The following is a 21359-nucleotide window of genomic DNA, read 5'->3' as shown; positions in this document are numbered from 1 at the left end:
TGTTTTGCAATCCTGAATGAAGGCTGACAAATGTGGAATGTAGTTACTAAATATCACACATCTCATGAAGAAATCCTTGGAAAGGACAAAAGCCAGGACAGCTGTGAGACTTTATGGCAATGAACTACCTTTAGAAGTCCTCAAACATGTATTGATGCAGGAATTGCAGTGTCCCAGGCTCTTCCTGATCCTTAAGGATCTGTATAGAAAGGTGTTGTCAGATATGAAGAGCACTTGGGGAAACTGGAATAGTTTGTTTTCTCCATGTGGAGTAACTTGACTCTGTCCAAGTGAAATGCCTCTCTATAACTTCAGTGTGCTGGAGTGATGTATTTTGTACTCCCTGCTTTTGTAATTTAACCACGGGGTATCCTGGAGGTAGGGCCTATCGTGCAATGTTGTGCTACTCAGTTCCATGCTCTGGATCAGTTGCGCTTTTTGTATGTGTTTATGCAATTCTTCATATGTCGATGCCTGGAATACTTGCAGAAACGTTGGAATTGGGAATGAAGCTGGAAAATTTATGGTTCGTTTCCCCCCGTCCATTAATTTTGCCGTTCCATTTTGAACTGCTGTAAGGCAGCACAGAGCATATGTCATAGATCATGATAATCATTAATGGAAATGAGATTGCGCATGTTTAGTCATGTAGAGAGATGCTTTTGGGCATGTGATTTCATAAAACTTTTGAAGTTATGGCCATACAGCTACCGAAGGAGTAGGAGCAGGTAGGTGAAGAGAGTAGTTCCTTCCCCAGGACGTTTATCAGAAGCCGCTTTGTTTAGTGGAGCGCTACTTTAGGGATAGATCAGCTAGTTGCTGATATACATGAGGAAGCAGTGTAATGATGCACAACTGGGATGACCAGTGGTGGAAGCAAAAATTCAGTGTAACATAGGCCACTGACCATCTCTGAACTCACTCCAGTGAGTTAGGTAGACAGGGGAGCTCCTGGCAGTGCCAACAGGCATTTTGCCATTCCCATCTGAAGACTCCCTCAGTTGCAAATCAGTTGAATATTGAGAAACAGCTGTTGGGATTGCTGTGGAAATTTCTGATGCTTTTAGGGAGGAGGCTGCTGTGAAATGCAACAGCAGTGAGGATGTTTCATAAATAGAGTGCTCAACAAATCTAAGTGATACCGGGTAGGCAAATATGCCTATCCTCTCCCCTTCTCCCATTACCCTATGCAAACAAAAATCTTGATGGGAAAAAATATTTTATAGGATGCCACAAGCAGACATGAACAAGCAGGTATGAACAAATATACTTAAGGCCTCCAGCTGATACTGCCCATGTTCAGAGGAGAACAGATGTCAGCAATTTAGTCGCTATGGATAAACCTGTGCAAGGTGTCTTGATACTGCAGCATGTCTTGAGGCAACTTCCAGGAGATGGTAAAGACTTGTGTTCCGAAAACCACTGGACAAAAAAAATTGAGATAACAGTGCTGCTGTTTACCAGGATGGCATCCCTCTCTGGGGAGGCAGCCATGGAAAGGGAACACCGATTGTGCACCACCAGGAAGGAAATGCTGGACGTGGCAGTAGGCATGCCAAAGTCTTTGCCTTTTGTTTTCTCATGAGCTGAAGGTATGAGAAAGATGTGGCTGCTGTAATGTCTGTGTTTCTCATAGTACTGAGAAGACACATTCCTGCTTGTCTTTAAAGAGAGGTTTCAGCAGGTCTACATAGTCTTGGAGGGTGCACAGGTATGGATACAAGACCTGCTCAGATGTGAAGCAGTGCAGTGAGTGACAGGCTGCCTGAAGAGTAGGTAGGAATGTGCCTGTAAAACCAGAAGACCAACAAACATGCTCTATAAAATTATTTCTTTTCATTTACAGTGACATAAAACATCAAAAATTTAGCTCAATTAAAGTATGAGGACATCACTTCAGGGAGGTCAGCTTAAGTGCCCTATCTGTTTGAATGTCTTTTTTTAGACAAACCCTGTGTTCTGGTGATTGCCCTTCCTCATAGATGTATGGCTTCACTAGAGCCATACTCATTTGGCTGAGTTTTCCCATGACTGCTCAATAATAGTACAGAGGGAAACCCACAGAGAATTAATCCAGTCATGGTTGTGCTAATTTCCAAAGAAGCAACTGAAAATAAGGGGAGTTTGTAATAAATGCAATATAAAACCTGTTTACATGACTAATTCTCCTCCCCACCCCCACCAGTCTGACCTTACCTCATTCCAGATTTCCCAGTTCGAGCTGAAAGCATTTTTGTGAAGAATGCTACCAGGAAAATTCCCTTTTTTATCTTGGCTATGAAAGACTTGTATGAAAGACCTTTCAATGGAAAGGGAGAATCTGTCTAAATGTGTTGCTGTTGAAAGAGGATTGGTTTATGGTCACATAGTTTGATATTCTTAGGAGGACTATACATTTAATCTTTGATCTAGAAATGATTTCAAGAGTCTGCTCATAAGCTAAAAGAATTTCTATCTAAATGTGCCATCTTCAGCTCCAGGTATAACCAGAAGAATTCTATTTTTTTCTGAGTGAGTTTTCTCAAATATGGTTTCACTGGATAATTTCAGGGGGTTTCCTCTATCTTCATTTAGCTGGTATATTATTTTCAGATAAGACAATTTGTACGGGCTCCATGCAGATGATTTTTTGGTTCTGTATTCAGGGAGGAAGTAGACTGTCCTCTTTGAAATTATAGTGGCAACACCAACACACTGTTTCCAGGGCAGATGCATAAAATTGGGTATTATACCTGATGTGTTCCAGTCTGATCTCCAAGAAATGTCATTTTAAGGAAGGTAAGGTAGATCTTTACGTATGAAAAGAGTGTTACTGAAGATTTATTCCAAATTTTAGCAAGTGAATATGATTTGAAGCACTTGTTTTGGTTCTTTTTTTTTTCTTAAGCTGTCGTGGATCTTGAAATGATGAGCTCAACTGGGAAAGTAAACTTCTAAATTAATATTTTAAAAATAGTAAGGGTATATTCTTGCAAATGGGAGTAGAAAAAATGACAGCAATATGTCCCCCACCCCTGCTTTTCAAAAACAGAGGGCAGCTGCTGGTTTTGGTCCCAGAAGGCCTTCCCACCTTTATATTTTCATAGTTAAGGTAACAAACATCCTCCACCATCTTTGCACAGTGCCTCAGTCACTACTTGCAGAGACTTCTGTTGGCCCAGTTGTATTTTGGCTTTTTGGTAGGGATATAGGATAATTTCCAATTCTTTCAGACTATTGGCTTTCCTTAATAGCCTGTATATTTAGTATATATATATTAATAGTATCCTTTCCTGTATATCTTCAGAAATATAAGTATAAATACATGCTGTTCTCAGTGACAGTGAATACTGTTCAACCAGTGTTTGTTTAATGATGAGAAAAATCCAATTCAATCTATATATTATTTTTGGAAAATATGCAATTAACTAAACTCAGCTTTTATGCAGTAAACATGCACTTTGGATAATCTGTTCAATGAGAATAATGCATCCTGATATGTAGAAGATGATCCATGGGGGGAAAAGATACATGTGCATAAGTCAATTATTTGAGAATAGAGTCCTTAATTTCTTCAGGCTCTATAAAAAGAATTTTGGCATCTGCACATATTTATTTTAGAGATATAGGGGTAAATCTTCAGCATAGAGCATGGGGAGTTAACCATGGAACATTCATTAATGTTAATGGGATTTCTATGGCTAATTCCCCACACTGAAAATTTAGCCCAAAGAGATTTGAAAAGTGATGTTGAGAAGCAAGTTGGTCGGTTAGTCTCATTACTCTCATGTTATTAACTGCTCTATCTGCCACTGGCTTTGTAAGAGCACTGAGATATTATACTTAACAGTTAATAATAAGGGGCTGTATGCTAAGTACTCATTCTAGTGTGGAGCTAAAATAATGCAGTTATATGAGCAAATTTTGGATATTTTCATTTAAAAAACCCCTGCAAAGCCATAGGATAAAAGGGGGAAAATACCTATTAAGGCATATTTTTAGACAGCAGAAATGGTTTAAATTTCTAGTACAGCTTTAGCACTAAAACGATTTTTTATTTTCTTACATTGTATTTTACTATTGGGATACAACTTCAGAGCTGGCCAAGTTGAGCAGAGGATTGAACCCAGTGACTTCTATGTTCCTTCTAGCATAAATTAGTGCAAGATTTAGACTTAGTATAACATTTTTCTTAAAGCCTTTTTGGACTAGTTTTCTTTTGTAAAAGTTAATTGAGATAAGAGGGGAAATTTAGTTTCTGTTTAAATTTTGAAGAATGGTTGGAACATGGGAAAACATAAAAAGCTATTTCATCTACTAAATGGACAACATTGTTTTAAAAGGAAATACAGGCTCCAATGAAAAAAAGATTCATGATGCTCTTTTTCTGTGTTAAGGATATGCAACACAGAATGTATGTGAAATGTGAATATGTGTGTGTGCATACACATATTCACATTTATCTTTTTTTTTTTTTTTAATCTTACCAGTTTCCCTTGCTTTTTAGGGGAGTTGTTAAATTGCTCTTCCAGTTGTTATTCAGAGCAGTCAGGAGCCAGCCATTAGAGGGTGCTTCTGCACCAAGGAGCTCTCTTTCCTTGAAACCCAATTTACTTAACTTTAAGTATTTGTAGATTTAACAAGGAATCATTTTATGTTTCCTAGAATTACCCATTTTCTTCTTTAATTTGCATTCCTTCATGAAAAACTATTCTTGGAATTCAGAGGATTAAGATGCAGATAACTAAAGGCGATTGAGAGAAGGTGGAATTATTCAAAACAGCAAAATTATAACATTTCATAATTGTTACCGTTAAAAGAAAATACACACGGACCCCATGCAAGTGAAAAATGGGCTGGTCTCTTACCTAATTAATGACAGAGATGAGCATCTGTACTTTATAGCATTTGCCACATTATTACTGCCTTGTTTAGAAATAGATTCGTTCATTATAACTCCACTGGATATATTTGCAGCAAGAATAGTAAAATAGATGCAGTTTGCAAATTTCTGCCATTGCTAGTAAAGATTTAAAAAGAAAACTCTCAGTACAATACAGCTGGGGCTTTTTCTCTAAAATCATCATGATTCCTCATTCAGTAGCAAACTTAAAAATGCTCTGTCTCTGCTGTAAGAAAGTGCAGGCAGCAGAGTAGGGAACAGGATTTATAGCCATTTGTCCTAGGAATACAAATTTAAAGCCTGCGCTTCTGACCCAGGACATTGGTGCAAGGTGAGTGAAGGAGAATGGAAATAAAAAGATTTCTAAGAGAAAATTCTGCTGTTATGGAATCAGTTCCTAAGACTGATTGAATAAAAGCCATTAAAATTCAAAAGTGGAACATAGCACAAAGCAGTACATCTCAGTTCTATGCCCAGGAATGGTCACGAGCACTCAGCAAAGAAACCTGCCACCTGCAAGTCTTTGTTAAAGCCAGCCCGTGGAGATGGTGATTCTGAAAATACTCCTCCCAGAGAAGCTGATACATCTTTGCACTAATTTTCAGATTCAAGGTAAGGATTTCTGATATCCAGCTGCTTTTGAAAGCTGCCCAAACTTCCAAAGACCTTCTCGACTAAAATGTTGGTTGACAGCTGGAGGAACTGGCACAGAGCTTGGAAAGGAAAGGAATCAAAGCCTTCCTCAGGAGCTTCATAAGGAGCCATGTAGCCTCCTAAACCTTAAAAAGGGTAGCCAAATGTCCCTTCAGGTGTAAGTGTCCACATCTTTATTGCGCCAGTATATGCTGATATGCTCATAGTAGCATATTTATACAAAGGGCTGCTGGTACTGCAGTCTCCAGTTTTACATGTACAGCACATGATACCTTTTCTGAGATTGTGAGGACCTTTCTTCTCAAAAGGCAATGTTTACATTGCAAAAACACATAGAATTAAAATGGGTGAATCTCCCTGATGTCATATTCACTAACAACTTGGGAATTTAGTATTTGCATATATATTTAAGTAATGTGAATTTCAGCATCAATGGGTGTGCTTTGTCAAGCTGACATGCATTGTTGTATAACTAATTTAATTCTAATTCTTCCAAGAGATTATTTGATACTCATTTATATTTCCTTTATCTGTTAAAGGGTGCACATTTTTGCTTTAGTGTCTGCACTGTCTAGTTGTGACTCAAGTAAATTTTTTTTCAATTTGAGAGTGGAACCTAGGCAAAAGTAAAACATCTTTCTTTAGCATGGACTGAACAGTTGGATACTGGGAATTACTGGATATCCTGTTCTTTCTATTTAAAATTTGGACCTTCTGAATGAATACACAGGTAACTGGAAGCATGTGAGTGCTTTAAAGGTATTGGTCATTGAAGTTTATGTCATGTGTCATTTTAAAGGTAGTTGTTCATAGATTTTCAAAAACATTTTTAGATGAGACCTATGAAAACAATATAAGAAAATACTAAGGAAATCTGTAATGCAACAGTTTATAATGTTTGCCCAGCAAACTTCAGCCCTGATCTGATGTGTTTGGCACTATCCTTGTGCAAATCAGAACAGTATCATACCTTGGAACAAAATATTGGTGTACAGGCTCCTCTCACAAGGAGCTTGGACCAGTCAACCCAGTAGTAGTTTTTCTTCTGAGCTGAATGATAACAGGATCCAATTTTAAGTTACAAACTTTGAAAGTGAGCTACATGGATTTTTCTGCTGGTAGCATATTTGAGTAGCTGTTGTAAATCACTGGTTGAGTTCACAACTAGTATTTTAAAATCAGAACCAGGAAGCAATGATTGAAAACAGGGAGTCTGTCTAATCTTACAGTTTAGTAAGTTAATTACACCTTCTGTTATTATGCCTTATCATTTTAACAGGATTGATTCCTTCAGTAAATATTTCTCGTATTAACAAGAGCTGCTTCATATGACTTTTTTTTCCAATAAGTACCATCAATCCATGAGTTAATGATGGGAGTAGAGAAAATAAGCATTGTAATGAAAAGAAAGGATAGATGAACAAATATACTGGATATTCTAAGTTGTGACTAAAGATAGTAAGGAGACACATATTCTATTTCTGTGTATCTTGTCTCCTTCAAATCTGTCCACTAGAAAAACACCCTCAATATACAGCTGGACCAGTAAGACAATAGGCCTGAAGCCAGAGAACACATCACCAGTATTACCTGAAAAGATAGGGGGAACCCTATTCACATTTCTCTCCATAATTTGACTATATGTTGGGAAGATGCTGCCAGCCAGCTGGTTGTTTCTGAAGTATTAAGAGTTGCCTAAAAATCCATTTTACATTTCAATTTTCATTTAATATATAATACCTACAACTTCCACCACGACATTATTTTACAGAAGCTGAGATGGGCTACTGGTTCATACCAACCAGAAGTTAGAGCTCTTGCATACATGAAGCTGGGGCTGGTGGTTGAAATTGCCTCTCCATCAGTATCAATATCTAGTATACCAAGTAAAGTTACTGTAGTGTTCTGCTTTTTCAGGCAGATGAAGCTAATCATAAAGTGGCACCTAACAGTATTTATCCAATGGTGATAGTACTACTACCAAAAGGAAAGTTTTCCTTAAAAGTGTGGATGCTATCTGTTATCTGTGTGATCTCTTGCAGATCCTAAAACTCGATTTCTCTTTACTATAGATACTCAGATTTATAGGAATGGTGCTGGAAGTTAGTAAATCTATTGTCATTACATTGTAGGACAGCTTTGAGACCAAAACTGTTTTAAATACTGAGCAAAGGCAACTGCAGGGATCTTACTGACAGCTGGTCTTACTCTGCTCCCATAAGAGGTAGAATGAAGCTGATCTGAGCTTTTGACCATTTTGGACCTATCTTGTTTGCATTTTTAATGAGGTAGTTTTCTGAAACTAACTGTACTTATAGACTGATTATTTTACCATCGTGGTTCTCTCAAGGGTGGTAGAATAGTTTATAGTTCAATATTAAAATCTGTGTATTTTAGTTTATATACAACCCCACTGCTCAACAGTTTCATTGTAATTATGAAAATGCTTAAACAAATGCATTTTTTTCTTCAAAGTTATTTTCCCTATTGCATATCTGCATAATTAGAACACAACATAAACTATACTGTAACATTACAATCAGGAATTAATTATTGTAACATGAAATTTTCTTTTTTTTTCTAACTGCAAAGGTGAGTATGGCTTAAAATTGAAAGAATACTAGTCTTTTTCATAGAAACTTGTTTGAAGATCATAAGAGTACAAAAGAAGAAAAGCTTTTTGTTTGTGTTTGCAATCAAATCTTTCTTAAAAGGAAGTCTGACACACAGGCATTGTCGTTCTTTTAATATTACATTGAAGAAACCAAGATACAAGTCTCACTGGATTAACTAGAATTCAAGTATAGGAGAAAAAAAACATTTAAAAATAAATGCTCACAAACAAGAATCTCAATGAGCCTTGCAAAAGGCTATTCAAAGGTGATTTTCAAATATTAGTAAAGCTTAATTTATTGCTTGCCTAATTTATTGTCTGCATCTAAACAAAATAGGTCAACATAAAATAGCTACTGGAAATTATTTAAATATAAAAACATTCTAAAAAGGAATGCAAAAACCAACATTTAAAGATGTTGTAGATCTAAAAATAATCCATTTGTTCTAGTAAATTTATTCAACTCACAATATACTCAGAAATACATTTCTATTTTTTAAAGGCAGCTTGCAAATTTACAAGATTTATAAATTAAATCAATGTGTTTACCGATGTTCTTTAGACAATTCTTTAAACACATACTCAGTGAATATGAATAAGGGCCAGAGCTGTACAGTTCAGCAAGAAATTGGTACAGCACAGAAATGGAAAACTAAATAGCTGTTCATGCTGTATTTTCAAGTCCTGCTCTGTAACTGACATCTGTACAGATCTGGTTAGCTGTGTGATAGCTAAATCTGAAATACTGCATAAAAATATAGAAGAATTTTATTTGTTTAGGTGCAAATATAGTTAAAATTCAGCCCGAACTGTGGTTTAACCCATTGCTTTGGACTTAATGTTGTTCTGATCACTGTTTATTTCATAGCAGCCCATGCTGCAAGGCAGCTGATGAACTAAGATGTCGATGCATAGTGGCATAAATGGACAGAAACAATTTAGATCTGCTGTCTGCAGCACTGCTGTAAACCCACATATTGATATCATTAATTTTCAATGAGAGCTAGTGTTCTAAGTTTAAATACCTGCCAATATAAACTTCCTTGCAAACAGGAATTGCAACAGTGTCAGGGCAGTGGAGCAAGGACTTTTCCTGTGCTTGGATTATTTGCAGGCCCTTCCACCTTCTTTCTGCTTAGCTTAAAAAAAAAAGATATTTTTGTTTTCTTCTCCTTTGGCTGATGATAAGAAATAACTGTTACAAAATTTTATGACCTCCTGACCTTTAGTATTGAAAAATTGGGTTATTTACAACAGCAATCACTATCTAAAAGATTGTCGTAAAACAGCTTGACATTCAGTACTTCTGTAATTGCCTTATGTCATGTGTCAGCACTGGATATCTGTAGTTTGGATCACTTATCTATTATCTGGTTTATATAAAGGCCTTCAGGGTCTTTATCAAAATGTGTATATGAACTTTTCACTCTGTGAAGTAAAAACCCAGGTCAATTATATCTATTTTCTGTGACCTTCTTAACTTTTCACACCCACTCTGTCTGAGAGTTGTTATAGATTGTAATACTTGCCTGCAGTATCAATTGGAGAACGCTTCTTAGCTTCATTAAGGTTGTCAGAGGTGTGGCTGATACATAAACTCAAGTGTCTTCTTGACAAATGGCATTACCTCCCTCAAATTAATTCTGCTTCACCGTTGTTAATCTCATTATCTGTTCAGTTAATCAATAGCTGTCTTTCGAAAGAGCGAACCAATAAAGTGTGTTGGAATTGTGTTTCTGAACGCAGGAGCCACGGCAGTGTGGCAGGAGAATTCAGTTTCTGCTCCTGTCATCTTCTACTTGAGTGATAACTCAGCAAAAACTGAGCCTCAGTTTTGACACATGAACAATCAATTTGGTGGCAACAAGTTACCCCGTATAGATTTTCTGTAGAATTTTTGCACGTGTTCTTGAACTTCAGCACCCTCTATCTAGTAGACAGAGTTTTTAGTTCAGAGCTCAGAGGACGAACTGGACAGCTGTCTAAGCCAACAATTCCCGTTCTGAATAATGGCCTGTGTGCCTTTTTTTCCCCAATTAATTGTGCAAGAAATAATTGATATCAGCTGGAGATAAAATGTTTGTTCTGTTTTACAGAACATTTTTTACAACATTTACAGATTTTCAGTGTTCTTACTTTGTGCCAAATAATCTTAATGTTCTTTAAGGAGCTCTACGTATATTTTATAGTTAAATATGTAAATATATTAAAGTATGAAAACTCAGTAAATAGAACTGTCATTGCAAAAAAGAGGATTATTTTCAGGCTCACAAAACAGTAAAACAAACCTCACAAAAAATAATTTAATGAAACATGATACAACTTCACAGCATATGGGAATAAATTTGCAATGTATAGTTTTCATGCCAGAATTGAGTTATCAGATAATGTATTTCCTTTCCATGATTATTCTGCAAGCCATATTTAGGCCTTTCTTACAATAGAAGTTTCACTGTGTATTCAGATACAGACTGCTTTTGTGTGTTATTCACCCATCTACAAAATAGTTTTCCTATTTAGATTGGGGAAGTTAGAATAATTAAAAGAATTTGCTTCATTCATGTGTTTGGCAAAAATATTGAGTCATCAGAGTCTGAAGAGAAAAAAAGTAGCAACAGTAAATATTTGCCTAGAGATTCAGGTGTACAATAATTGATCAACTTTTTATTTGTGTTTGTTGAAAATATTCTTAAACCAATATTGTACTATGAACTACTATGCACTGAATAGATTTATGGAAGCATGCCTGTATTTCTACTTCTTGAAATCAGAGGTTGGTCTTAGTGACAGGGGATCTGATTTTCATTTATAGTACAAAATCTATACTTCCTTTCTCAGTGGAAAAGGGATTTAAAGGAGAAGTAAATGAGTATGAGAATGAAGCCCACTGTGCTGCTGAAGATAGCCAGGATCTTGGGCAGGGGGTTTCAGTGCCAGGAGCAGTAATTGTGAGAAGGGACTGGCCTAGCCTCAGAAAGAAATAGCTGCAGGTGAGGGGTTAGAGCTCAACAAGCCTCTGAGAGAAAGGGAGGAAAAGGAAGATAAGCCCAAGCCTGCTTGTGCCGGGGAAGGTGCAGTGGGAGCAAAGGTATCAGGGAGCCAGCGCAGTGTAAGAGTGGGGACTACCAAAGCCAGCTTGCAGTTGCCATTACAGAATGGATTAATAGCCCGTTTGATTCAAATTTGATCAGGTCAGACTTTTGCTTGGTGTAGTCATGGTTTTTGACCTGATCAGGAGTGACAGACCAGCATTCACTGTTGTGCTTAACCACAGTCCCACTGGAAATGAGACTCCAACCCGGGTGCTGTTTGTGAGGAACTGCAGGGGTCCAATGATGGTACACACATCTCAGGCTTTGCCACTGCAAAGTGAAAGATGGAGACTAGAACCTCTACTTAGCAGAAAATAAATCCAAGCTTCTGCAATTAAATGAATGAAACATTTAAGAATGCAGTACCAATAGCTTATTTCCTGCATAGGTGACAGAATTACTGTCCCTGAAATCCAAAGAAAGGAGGGTAGATCAGAATGCCATCTTGGCACCCATTTCACTTTTAATGTAACTAAAATTATGTGTGCTATTTCTGTGCTATTTCTACAATGCCTTATATCCAACCATTTGTGGAATTTAAAAGTGGTGTGACTAAAAATTCAGATTACCAGTGGGCCCTTGAGCCAAGGCCTGACAACCTGGTTGGACTCCTGTAGTTAGTAAATTTCTACACAGGAGCAAGGGACTGTTCACATGTCGCAGATGAGAACTTTGCTAGATCATCCAACAGGGCACAAAACAGCATTCCCCAGTGGATGTAGAACTATGGAAGAGCAATCAGGGCCTGAGCTATCCCTGCATGTTCCTCAGTTCTGGTCCAAAGAGTTTTTCCTTGTGCACATCTGCAGACTGGGTCAGCATTTTCAGGAATTACATATTTTTGATAATTTCTTTTGTGAGAAAATAAATCAGATTACTTCTGGCTAATTTAGATCAATGGATTAAAACTGAAAAAGGTTAGACAGACACACAGACATAAGCATCATTTTCTTAAGAAACTAGATTAAAACTATCAATATATGTGGATAAATTAAGCGTTTTCCTGTAATTGCTGTGCTGCTGACATTTGGTGTATGAACTTGTAGCTGTGAAGGAAGAATCTGGATGGTTTCTGCTTAGTGCCAGACTACAAAATGAAGTTTTAAAAATTCTCATGATTTTACTAACTTTATTTCAGTATGTGTTTTATTATATATCAGACAGGCTGTGGCTTCATACAACTATAAAAGGCTGAAGCCTGCCTTGTAAGACTGGGAGAATATTTTGCATTTTTTATTTGTGGGAACATGATAGAGAAAAAGTTTAACTGGTCTATTTTTAAATGAATAATTACACTAAATTTTAAGTTGATGTAGCTAAAAATGTAGAAGATAGTATGTCTAAAATTTTATTTTATGTGTGTTACATGAAGAAATTGTATCAACATAAAGCATACAGCAAGTAGCTACTGATCATAATGCAGGTAGTTTGAGAGTTTAGAGTTCTAAACTCTAACTTCCAGAGTCAAATACTACATTTTTGAATCATACTTGTGCTGCATGGAGTTTCTCTCCTTGGTGAAGGAGAAATTGGTCACAAAGAGGAAGAAAAAACAGGCAGTGATTTCTACTCCAAATATTATGTCACAGAAATAGGGAAGTTGTTGTAGGATGACTTGATGACTTACCTTGTTTGTTGAACATTAGATGTCTGAGTTAAAAATTAGCCATTGTGAGTGAGCTGTAGCAATGCCAGAGGTTGGATGTTAACATTTGCGAGGTGGAGGAAGAGAGACAGAACTAAGATTGAGAGTAATCTGCTCTGGCATTTATAGCTAGTAGAGCTATCGTGTAATCAATCCAAAATCAAAATCAAATTTAAAAATATGTATTTTTGTTAATTCATTGGAGCTATTACATTTTCCATTTCTCTGAAGAAAATTAGACCTATGGAACATGAAAGCAATCCGGATTCTTCACCTGGGATGGTGCAGCCCTGGATGTACAGACTGGAGAATGAGAGGCTGGGGAGCAGTGCCATGGAAAGGGACCTGGGGATCCTGGTCCATGGCAAGTTGGATATGGGTCAGCAGTGCCCTGGCAGCCAGGAGGGCCACCCCTGTCCTGGGGGGGGCATCAGGCACAGCATTGCCAGCTGGGCAAGGGAGGGAATTGTCTGGTACTCTGGTCTGCCCTGGGGTGGCCAAACATAACAAAACATTAACCTATTAGAGAGTGTCCAAAGGAGGGCAATAGGATGGTGAAGGGTCTGGAGGAGAAGCTACTGAGGTCACTTGGTCTGTTCAGCCTGGAGGAGACTGAGGGGAGACCTTAGTGGGGTCTTCAACATCCTCATGAGGGGAAGACAAGGGGCAGGCGCTGATCTCTTCTCTGTGGTGACCAGTGACAGGACCTGAGGGAATGGCCTGAAACTGAGTCAGAGGAGGTTTAGGTTGGATATTAGGAAAAGGTTTTTCATCCAGAGGGTGATAGGACACTGGAACAGGCTCTTCAGCCTGCCAGAGTTCAAGAATCTTGCAGGGCCAGGAGTTGGACTTCGATGATCCTTGTGGGTCTCTTCCAACTCAGGATATTCTATGATTGTGTGATTCCATGGAGTAGGAGAACACAGAAGGGCAGCCTGTGACGATTTTTATAAAATAATTCCTGGTACTGTATTATTTGCCAAGAAATTCTGATGCCATGTAAGTAGTGAAAATGGATTCTGCAATGTTTTCTTTTATTTGGTCATTTTGTCCTGTGCTCAACCCCTCATCTGAAGCACCCCATCTAGTACATGTACAGATGCCATTGCAGCAGTTTTGTGACTTTGCCATGGCATAGAGGGACCTGCTCCTGACTAGCTTTGTATTTTACCTTGCTTCCACTCTTAGGAGTGTGCCCCAAACGACATCAGTATTTTGGAGGGAATCTCCCTTGTTTATTGCTCTTTCACTAGGAATGCTAGGTTTTGGGAGAACATTTCTGGGCCCACCTTCAATGGAGTAGGCAGATGGTCATCAAATGCTGCCTTGTATCCTGGCAGCTGTGGGGTTTACTCTTCAAGGGACACTTCAGATAATGTTGTCACATTATCTGCACGTGAGGGGAATGGAAAGAGCGTCACGTCCATCCCGATCACGTCCTGCTGGAGCTGCTCCAAGGGTGCTAAGCAAACATGCTTGGACACACTGTGACACCATAGCTGATGGATACTCGCAGCCACTCACACACACACGGAGTCAGACAGCTTCTGCAGCGTCGCGGGGGTCAAAGAGGTGGGAGGGGTCCTTTGTACGGAGTTCTGAGGGGTTTATTGGGGTCCCCGCTTGAAGGGATCCAGGGACAAAGAACGCAGAACACTGCAGGGTCTGGGGTTTTATCCAGATTGGCACCGAGGGAGGGGCAGAACATCAGAGCCAATCCTTTCAGGGCCAGGGGGTGGAGAGGACGTGGGGTGATGGGACAGTGACCAGTGGGGAAGGCGAGGGGTGGAACAAGGGATTCAGGAACCAGTGGAGCATCAAGGAAAGGGGAACTATCTAGAACATGAACTTAAAAAGGGTAAAAGGGGGTGGTCTTAGACCTCTGAGCCTGCCCACCAGCGGACCTCCACTGTTTTGGGGCTCTGTGGCTTCTTGGTCATTCCTGCAGTGTATTCAACCACTGCAACAGTCACACCAGGCCATGCTTCTGGTACATGAATTGCAAAGTTCAGATGGTCTGTTATAGTCAGCATCTCCTGTTCTCTAGCTCTAGGTTACTCCTAGTATGTTTTCAGAGGTGTTTTTGGGATGCACTCACCTTGGGAGCTGAGCACTGCCTTTCACAAGTACCCCACTCTCCCAGATGACTATGGAAAGAGAAGAAATCAGCACCAGCACCTGGATCACTCAGACAGTGCATAGTTTCTAATTATTTGTCACAAGAGAACCTGTATTGGAGGTGTCGGAGAGGACTCCTGATATCAATTTCAGCATTTGTTGATGTTATAAAGTGGCCGGGCAGTTATTTTCTGGATGAGTGGTTACCAAACTGAAGATTTTTTTAAACAAAACAATCCTCACACAGATACTGGCACAGGCTGACCATTGCCAAACATCTCCATTTGTCAGTAAGCTTTTGCAACCACTAAAATATCCCTGTTGTTTGTGGTGACATTGTGAAAGCAGACAGTAAATGTTGTGTGAACCAGAGCAAGAACCAGCTGTTAAACTGAATTCCAGTTTTACCTTAACAGGGGAGTTATTTCAACCCCTTTTTCCCAAATTCTAATCAATTTTAAAGAGGGAGGGATAGAATCCTTAAAGCTCAATGGGAGGAATTTTTGTATGTTTTCACACCTACCTTCTTTGCAATAGCAGGGCCCAGCTCATGGAGTAAAAGGAATATTGTAAATTCTGAGAGGCACTTTTCAAATACAAAAAGATCACTTTGTCGTCATCATCTTCATTCCCATTGTGCTGGAATATAATGATGTGGGAAATGGTAGATGTAGTTGCACAACTCTGAAAGTTGGCATGTATTCCTTCAAAAGGAACAAGAAAGAATAATTCCTCTGAACAAAGTATTCAGACTTGACAATGCCATATTGTGTTACAAAAGCAAATTTTCTCTCTTTTTTTTCCCCCTGTAGAATATAACTAATCAGAAGGTATTTCAGATTAGAGTTTGTTAGACTGGAACAGTATTTTCGGGCAGTTGTCCATTCTCACTGGCACAACAGTAACAAGCATTCCAATAATTAGCTGGTTAGTGAGTGCTCAGAGTCCAAGGAAAGGGAGAAGAAAAAATCTAAACTCTCCAAGATTCTGGTAATTGATTAATCTCTTCTGCCTTTTTCGGTACATGGAGAATTTTGCTTCCTCTTGGTTATTCAGTGTGGAACTGAAAGGCTGTTCTTTAGAAGTCTGGGTTTTTAACACTTTCTTACAACATTTCTTTTTTTCACATTTTTGAGGACTAATTTCTTAAAAGTATGCATCTTGAACACTGAGTATTTAGTGCCCATGTGAAAACTTGCTTCTGCTTTTTTGGCAAGTTCCCTCTGTGTGTCTGACAGCGAAAAAAAGGACTTGAAAGTCCTTTCTGACTTTCTGTTGGGAAGGCACTCAGTAGCATTAAAGCATTATGGGATGGCTTTATATTCAATAGGAGGAGGACACAACTAAAAGTGTCCATGGAGCATATATACAAGAGCTTTGGAATAGTTTGGGGATTTTATGATAGATTATCTGTCATGCCAAAGTCTTCTAGTCTTACCTTGTGTTTTGGGTTTGTGCAGCAAGATTTTGGTAGTGAGGGGAAGAGGGGCTGTAGGGGTGGCTTCTGTGAGAAGCTGCTGGAAACTTCCCCCATGTCCAACAGAGCCAGTGCCAGCCAACTCCAAGAGGGATCCACTGCTGGTCAAGGCCAAGCCCATCAGCAACAGTGGTAGCACCTCTGGGATAACGTGTTTAAGAAGAGGAAGAAGTCACAGTGCAAGAGCAAATTCCAGGCAGAGTGGAGTGAGAATATAGGAGAGAGTCAGTCCTGCAGAGACCAAGGCCAGTGAAGAAGGAGGGTGGGGAGGTGCTCCAAGTGCCAGAGCAGAGCTCTCCCTGCATGGTGAGGCAGCTGTGCCCCTGCAGCCATGAGGGTCAACAGGGGAGCAGAGATCCACCTGCAGCCCATGGAGGACCCCATGCTGGAGCAGACAGCCTTAAGGAGGCTGTGGTCCCATGGAAAGTCCGTGCTGGAGCAGGCTCCTGGCAGGACCTGTGGCCCTGCGCTGGGAGGAGCGCACACTGAAGCGGGTTTGCTGGCAGGAGTTGTGATCCCATGGGAGACCCATCCTGGAGCAGCCTGTTCTTGATGGACTGCACCCCATGGAAGGCACCCACTCTGGAGCAGGGGAGGAGTGTGAGGAGTCCTCCCCTGAGGAGGGAGTGGCAGAGATAAAGTGTGATGAACTGACTGCAGCCCGCATTCCCCATCCCTGTGTACCACCAGAGGAGAGAAGGTAGAGAAATCAGGAGTAAAGTTGAGCCCAGGAAGAAGGGAAGGGTGGGTAGAAGGTGTTCTTAAAATTTTATTTTATTTATCATTATCCTGTTTGGTATTAAATTAAGCTGATTTCCCTGAGTCAAGTCTGTTTTGCCCATGATGGTAGACAGTCAGTGATCTCTCCCTGTCCTTATCTCACCTTGCAACCTTTAATTCTGTTTTCTGTCTCCTGTCCTACTGAGCAGGGAAGAAGAGCAGTTTTGGTGGGCACCTGGTGTCCAGCCAGGGTCACTCCACCTCACCTTGCTTCAGGGCAGATGTACCTTCTCTCCTGCTGAACAGATAATCTGCCCTTCAAAGGTGTGTGGGTTTTGTTTTAGTCAAGCCATGATAGGATTTTGAGAAGCTCACTCAATTTGATGACTTCCTGTTAGTGAGAGATTCTAATCTAGTATCTATGGGCCCTGGGGAATGCAAGTTTTGTTTCTCTTGCTAAAGTAAGTAAGTACAAAATGAGAAAACAGATAAAATTACAACGTACAATCTCCTTTTACTTTAGTCTACATGTAAAAAGAGGGGCTGCCCTCATCTATATTTGTACCAAAAATTATTCTCTTGTTCAACAGACCACCATGCTACTAATCCTGCATTTTTTTCCAGACCTCATTCTCACCTAAGATGAAGGTATATTCCATTTACTAGGTGTGTGTTCTGTGTTGTGAGCTTTTTTGTTTGTTTCTGCTATTTTGTTTTTGTGGGTTTTTTTGATAGAACTATGGGATTTACTAAGTCAGCAAGACTTTTTGTACATTTGAGGATCAGTGGAAAGAAAATGCTATTTCCACTTGGTGCTATTTCAGTGGATTAGGCAGTTCTTCAAACACACACGTTAGCTTGAGTGATAATACCTCAAGGTCTCCCAGCTTCCTTGGTGCTGCCCGAGATTCGTGCACATATTTTTCATCACAGCACTCTTGACATAAAGGTCTCATCCTCTATGTGATAGAAATTCTGCAATCATTATCTAAATTGATTCATTTTCTAAAGGGCACTCATGGGAACCAAATGAAGATTCTACCTTAAAAAAAAAAAAGTTTAAATATAGTACCATACTAACAGTGGTTCTAAAGGTTGCTGCATTGTGTGAACACCCCTGCCCAGTCCAGCTTTCAGTGGATCCTCAGGTTTAACAGAAAAAGTGGAAGTAATTGTTCTGGTGGCCCATTTATGACTGCTGGAAATCACTCAGGACAGTCTGCTGGTTACTGTGTCTAGGAAGACTCTCAATGCTCCTTTGAAACACAACATGTCCTCCATCGGGAATAGTCAGATGGATTGTTCAAAAAAACTTAGCAAGCATTTAATAATAATGTGTATGATACTTCAACTCATATTCTATATGCTTCACATCTGTCGTTTTGTCAGTTCTAATTGATGTATTCTAAGTGGTTTGGGTTTTTTTTATTTAGAAAGGCATAATTTGTTTTGATACTATAACTAATGCCTGCAAATATTGTGTTCAAAACTGTTTCTTGACTATATCGACACTTCCCAATGTACAGAGTTTAAAAAATTTGGCCTGAAAGTCAAATTCTCATATCTAAACCAGATATTTAAGTAGTGGATTCAGTTTTGCATATGTCAGGGTAATAACCATACAGTAAAAATAGATGATAATGTGTATATTAGAAGCATCAAGCACAAAGTTATTTGCTTTATAGTGAGAGCAGTTGTACATTTAAAGAAATGTTGATTTCTCTCTGTGTATGATGTGTATATATTCATATTACGTTACTTAGCCTATTCTTTTCCATGCATTATTCATTTTAATTGCGATTAAAAACTACAGCTTACATATAACAAAATATCATTGGTGCTAGGTTCTTCTAGCACTTAGATTCCAAAATATTTGCAGTTTCACTGGTGATAGAGGGTAAGAAATTGGCTCATGCAGCTTCTTTCCTTCTTCTGCTAGTGCTAAGGCTCCATATGTCACCAGATGTCCTTCTGCCTGACGGAGATGTTTCTGTGGTCTTTGAAGACCAACTTGCATATTAGAGGTGAGCTGTTACCTGTTACTAAAACAAAACATCGAAGCTTATTGATGGATATTAAACTAATATAAAATTCTGAATACTCAAATGAAGTGGTTTTTATACTTAGGAGAAAGAAAATTAGCAGCAATACAGTGTTCAAATTCGGTCAGCTTCTTTGCTTTTCTTGTCATAGAACTGGAGCATTGTTTCAAATAAAAGATGTTAAGATTATATTTGACTGGATGTATTTCCCTTCTCAGGAAGCTGTGGCCTGCTTTGATGTGGGCTTCAGTTTAATGACCAGTTTGGGTCAATGGTCCACAGTCAAGTGAACTGCAGAGGCATTGTGATTTGTACTCAGTGTGAAAATAAAAGAATACTGCATGCTCTGGGTATTTTACATGATTACTTGAAATCTCATACTTACAAGGATATATTTGTCTTATTAATTGATTGTTCCAAAAGACATGTGACTAATTACTAGCCATGTATAAATTACCTTCATTCATCTTGCCTTGCTGTTCCTAAAATATAGTTCTAAAAAAACCCCAGTGGTTTATAAGTGGACCGCATCAAAATACTATTTATGACACATCATGTCAATTGTACCATACAATAATTTTGTTGAAATATTATTTTGAATGATCAATTGATATTCAGCTGAATGTTATTATTCAAATATTGACTCAGTGTGCCTTGACATTCCGTCTTTGTGTGAGAACTGTTCTATGTCAACAATAGCATCAAAACATCAAAAGCTCTATTTCACAGAAAAATCTGATGGTTTAAGTAAAAACACAGTTGTGATTTATTGTAATTAAAGCTCTGCTGTGGAGTACTGTGCCTATTTTCCACTTTTGACTTTCTTGCTTCCATTTATTCGTTGCCTAGGCACCTCATTCAAAAATTCAGAGGCAGAAGGGAGGATGATGTCCTGGTTTAAAACCTGCCTGCCATTTCAGTACCTTCCCACATTTTTTTTCCCTGTAAGGAATTTCTCCCCATGGAATATTCCTGTCTGACTTTAGGAGGACATGGATGCAGTGACTAATTATTTTTAAATGATGCAACATAATGCTATACTTGGACCTACCCAATGGAGCTTGCCAAGGCACCCCTAAGTCTTTACATGTCAGCCACATCAGGAACTGACTGGTGGAGTTGCAGTCCTTATGCAGCTGAAACATCCAAATTTCTTTGCCACAGGAACCAAGTAGACAATAATACCTGTAGATAAGGAATATTGAATCCTTTGAGAGAGCAGCTTTATGAGTTCTTGAATCTTAAAAAATACCCCAGCCTGTTGTCTTTAGCTCAGTTGTGTCAGGCATCAGAAAACATTTTAAGTTATTCCAAGATACACTTTTCACCGTGATCCTTACCTTTCCTTCTGAAAGAACACAAAATACGCTAATTAGGGAGGTGGTAAAAATACTTTTGCATGTGTGCAGCTGGAAGGCAATCAAAGTGTATTTAAAGGAAATCACAGCTCCAAATAAATGTAAGGGCTTGTCACATCCTTCTTCATGCCTTGTCTGCTGGTCCTTGAAAGTCCTGGTGGTATTCAGGCTGTATACTGTGCTTGTGTTTTAACACCTAACACTGCTTTAGCTGGCAAAAATTGAGGTGCTGAACTTTGCTTTCTAAGTTGCATTCTGTTTCTAGTGTCACATCCATAATTTAATGTATTTACATTTAATTGTACAGATGAAGACATTGGGATCCACCAGTACTATGACAAGAAAGAACCAGGTAAAATATAAATAACCATAACTGAAACTAAACAAAACTTCAAGATGTTCAATTTTTGACACCAACTGCTTGCTCTTAAAAATGCAGCTTCAAATTTCTTGTTAGTATATGCCTCTGTATTTCTATGGGGTAAAGAAACACAGTTTTTCTACCCCAGCTTACATAGGAATATTTTAAAACTTTTTAAACCACAGAAGGAAAAAAAAAAAAAAAAGAAGGCAAAAATATTCACATAAAACAAACCGTTATGTAACTAGAAACCTCACTGGGATTTCACACCCTGAATTCTTACGGATTTTAAGATATTTCGTGTCGTGTGGAGCCCAGTGCACGGCCGGGTGATCGCCGGGATCCCAACAGAGGGCATCTCTGCCTGCTCTCCGGAATGGCCATTCCGGGGCGAGC

At 38.9% G+C, this 21359-nt stretch overlaps 1 protein-coding gene across 16 annotated transcripts in view; it reads left to right on the top strand.

The window, feature by feature from the left end:
- Window positions 1-21359, top strand: part of LOC121668662 (WD repeat containing planar cell polarity effector) — a 149524-nt gene that overhangs the window by 27161 nt on the left and 101004 nt on the right. For 15 of the 16 annotated variants that reach the window (XR_006017504.1, XR_006017505.1, XM_042036622.1 and 12 more), the window contains 2 exons: window positions 19142-19226; window positions 20910-20954. Coding sequence is in view for 14 of the 16 variants with exons in the window: in XM_042036622.1 (XP_041892556.1) it covers window positions 19166-19226; window positions 20910-20954 (106 nt within the window). In the remaining 2 variants the exon portion in view is untranslated. The remainder of the gene's footprint in view (window positions 1-19141; window positions 19227-20909; window positions 20955-21359) is intronic. The other variant, XM_042036625.1, reaches the window with a different exon arrangement.

Source organism: Corvus kubaryi, unplaced genomic scaffold (genome assembly GCF_017639235.1).
Source record: "Corvus kubaryi isolate FWS band 111438036 unplaced genomic scaffold, C.kubaryi_AGA036_p1.0 37386, whole genome shotgun sequence".
Lineage (NCBI taxonomy): Eukaryota > Metazoa > Chordata > Aves > Passeriformes > Corvidae > Corvus > Corvus kubaryi.
This window is presented reverse-complemented; position numbering and strand designations above follow the sequence as displayed.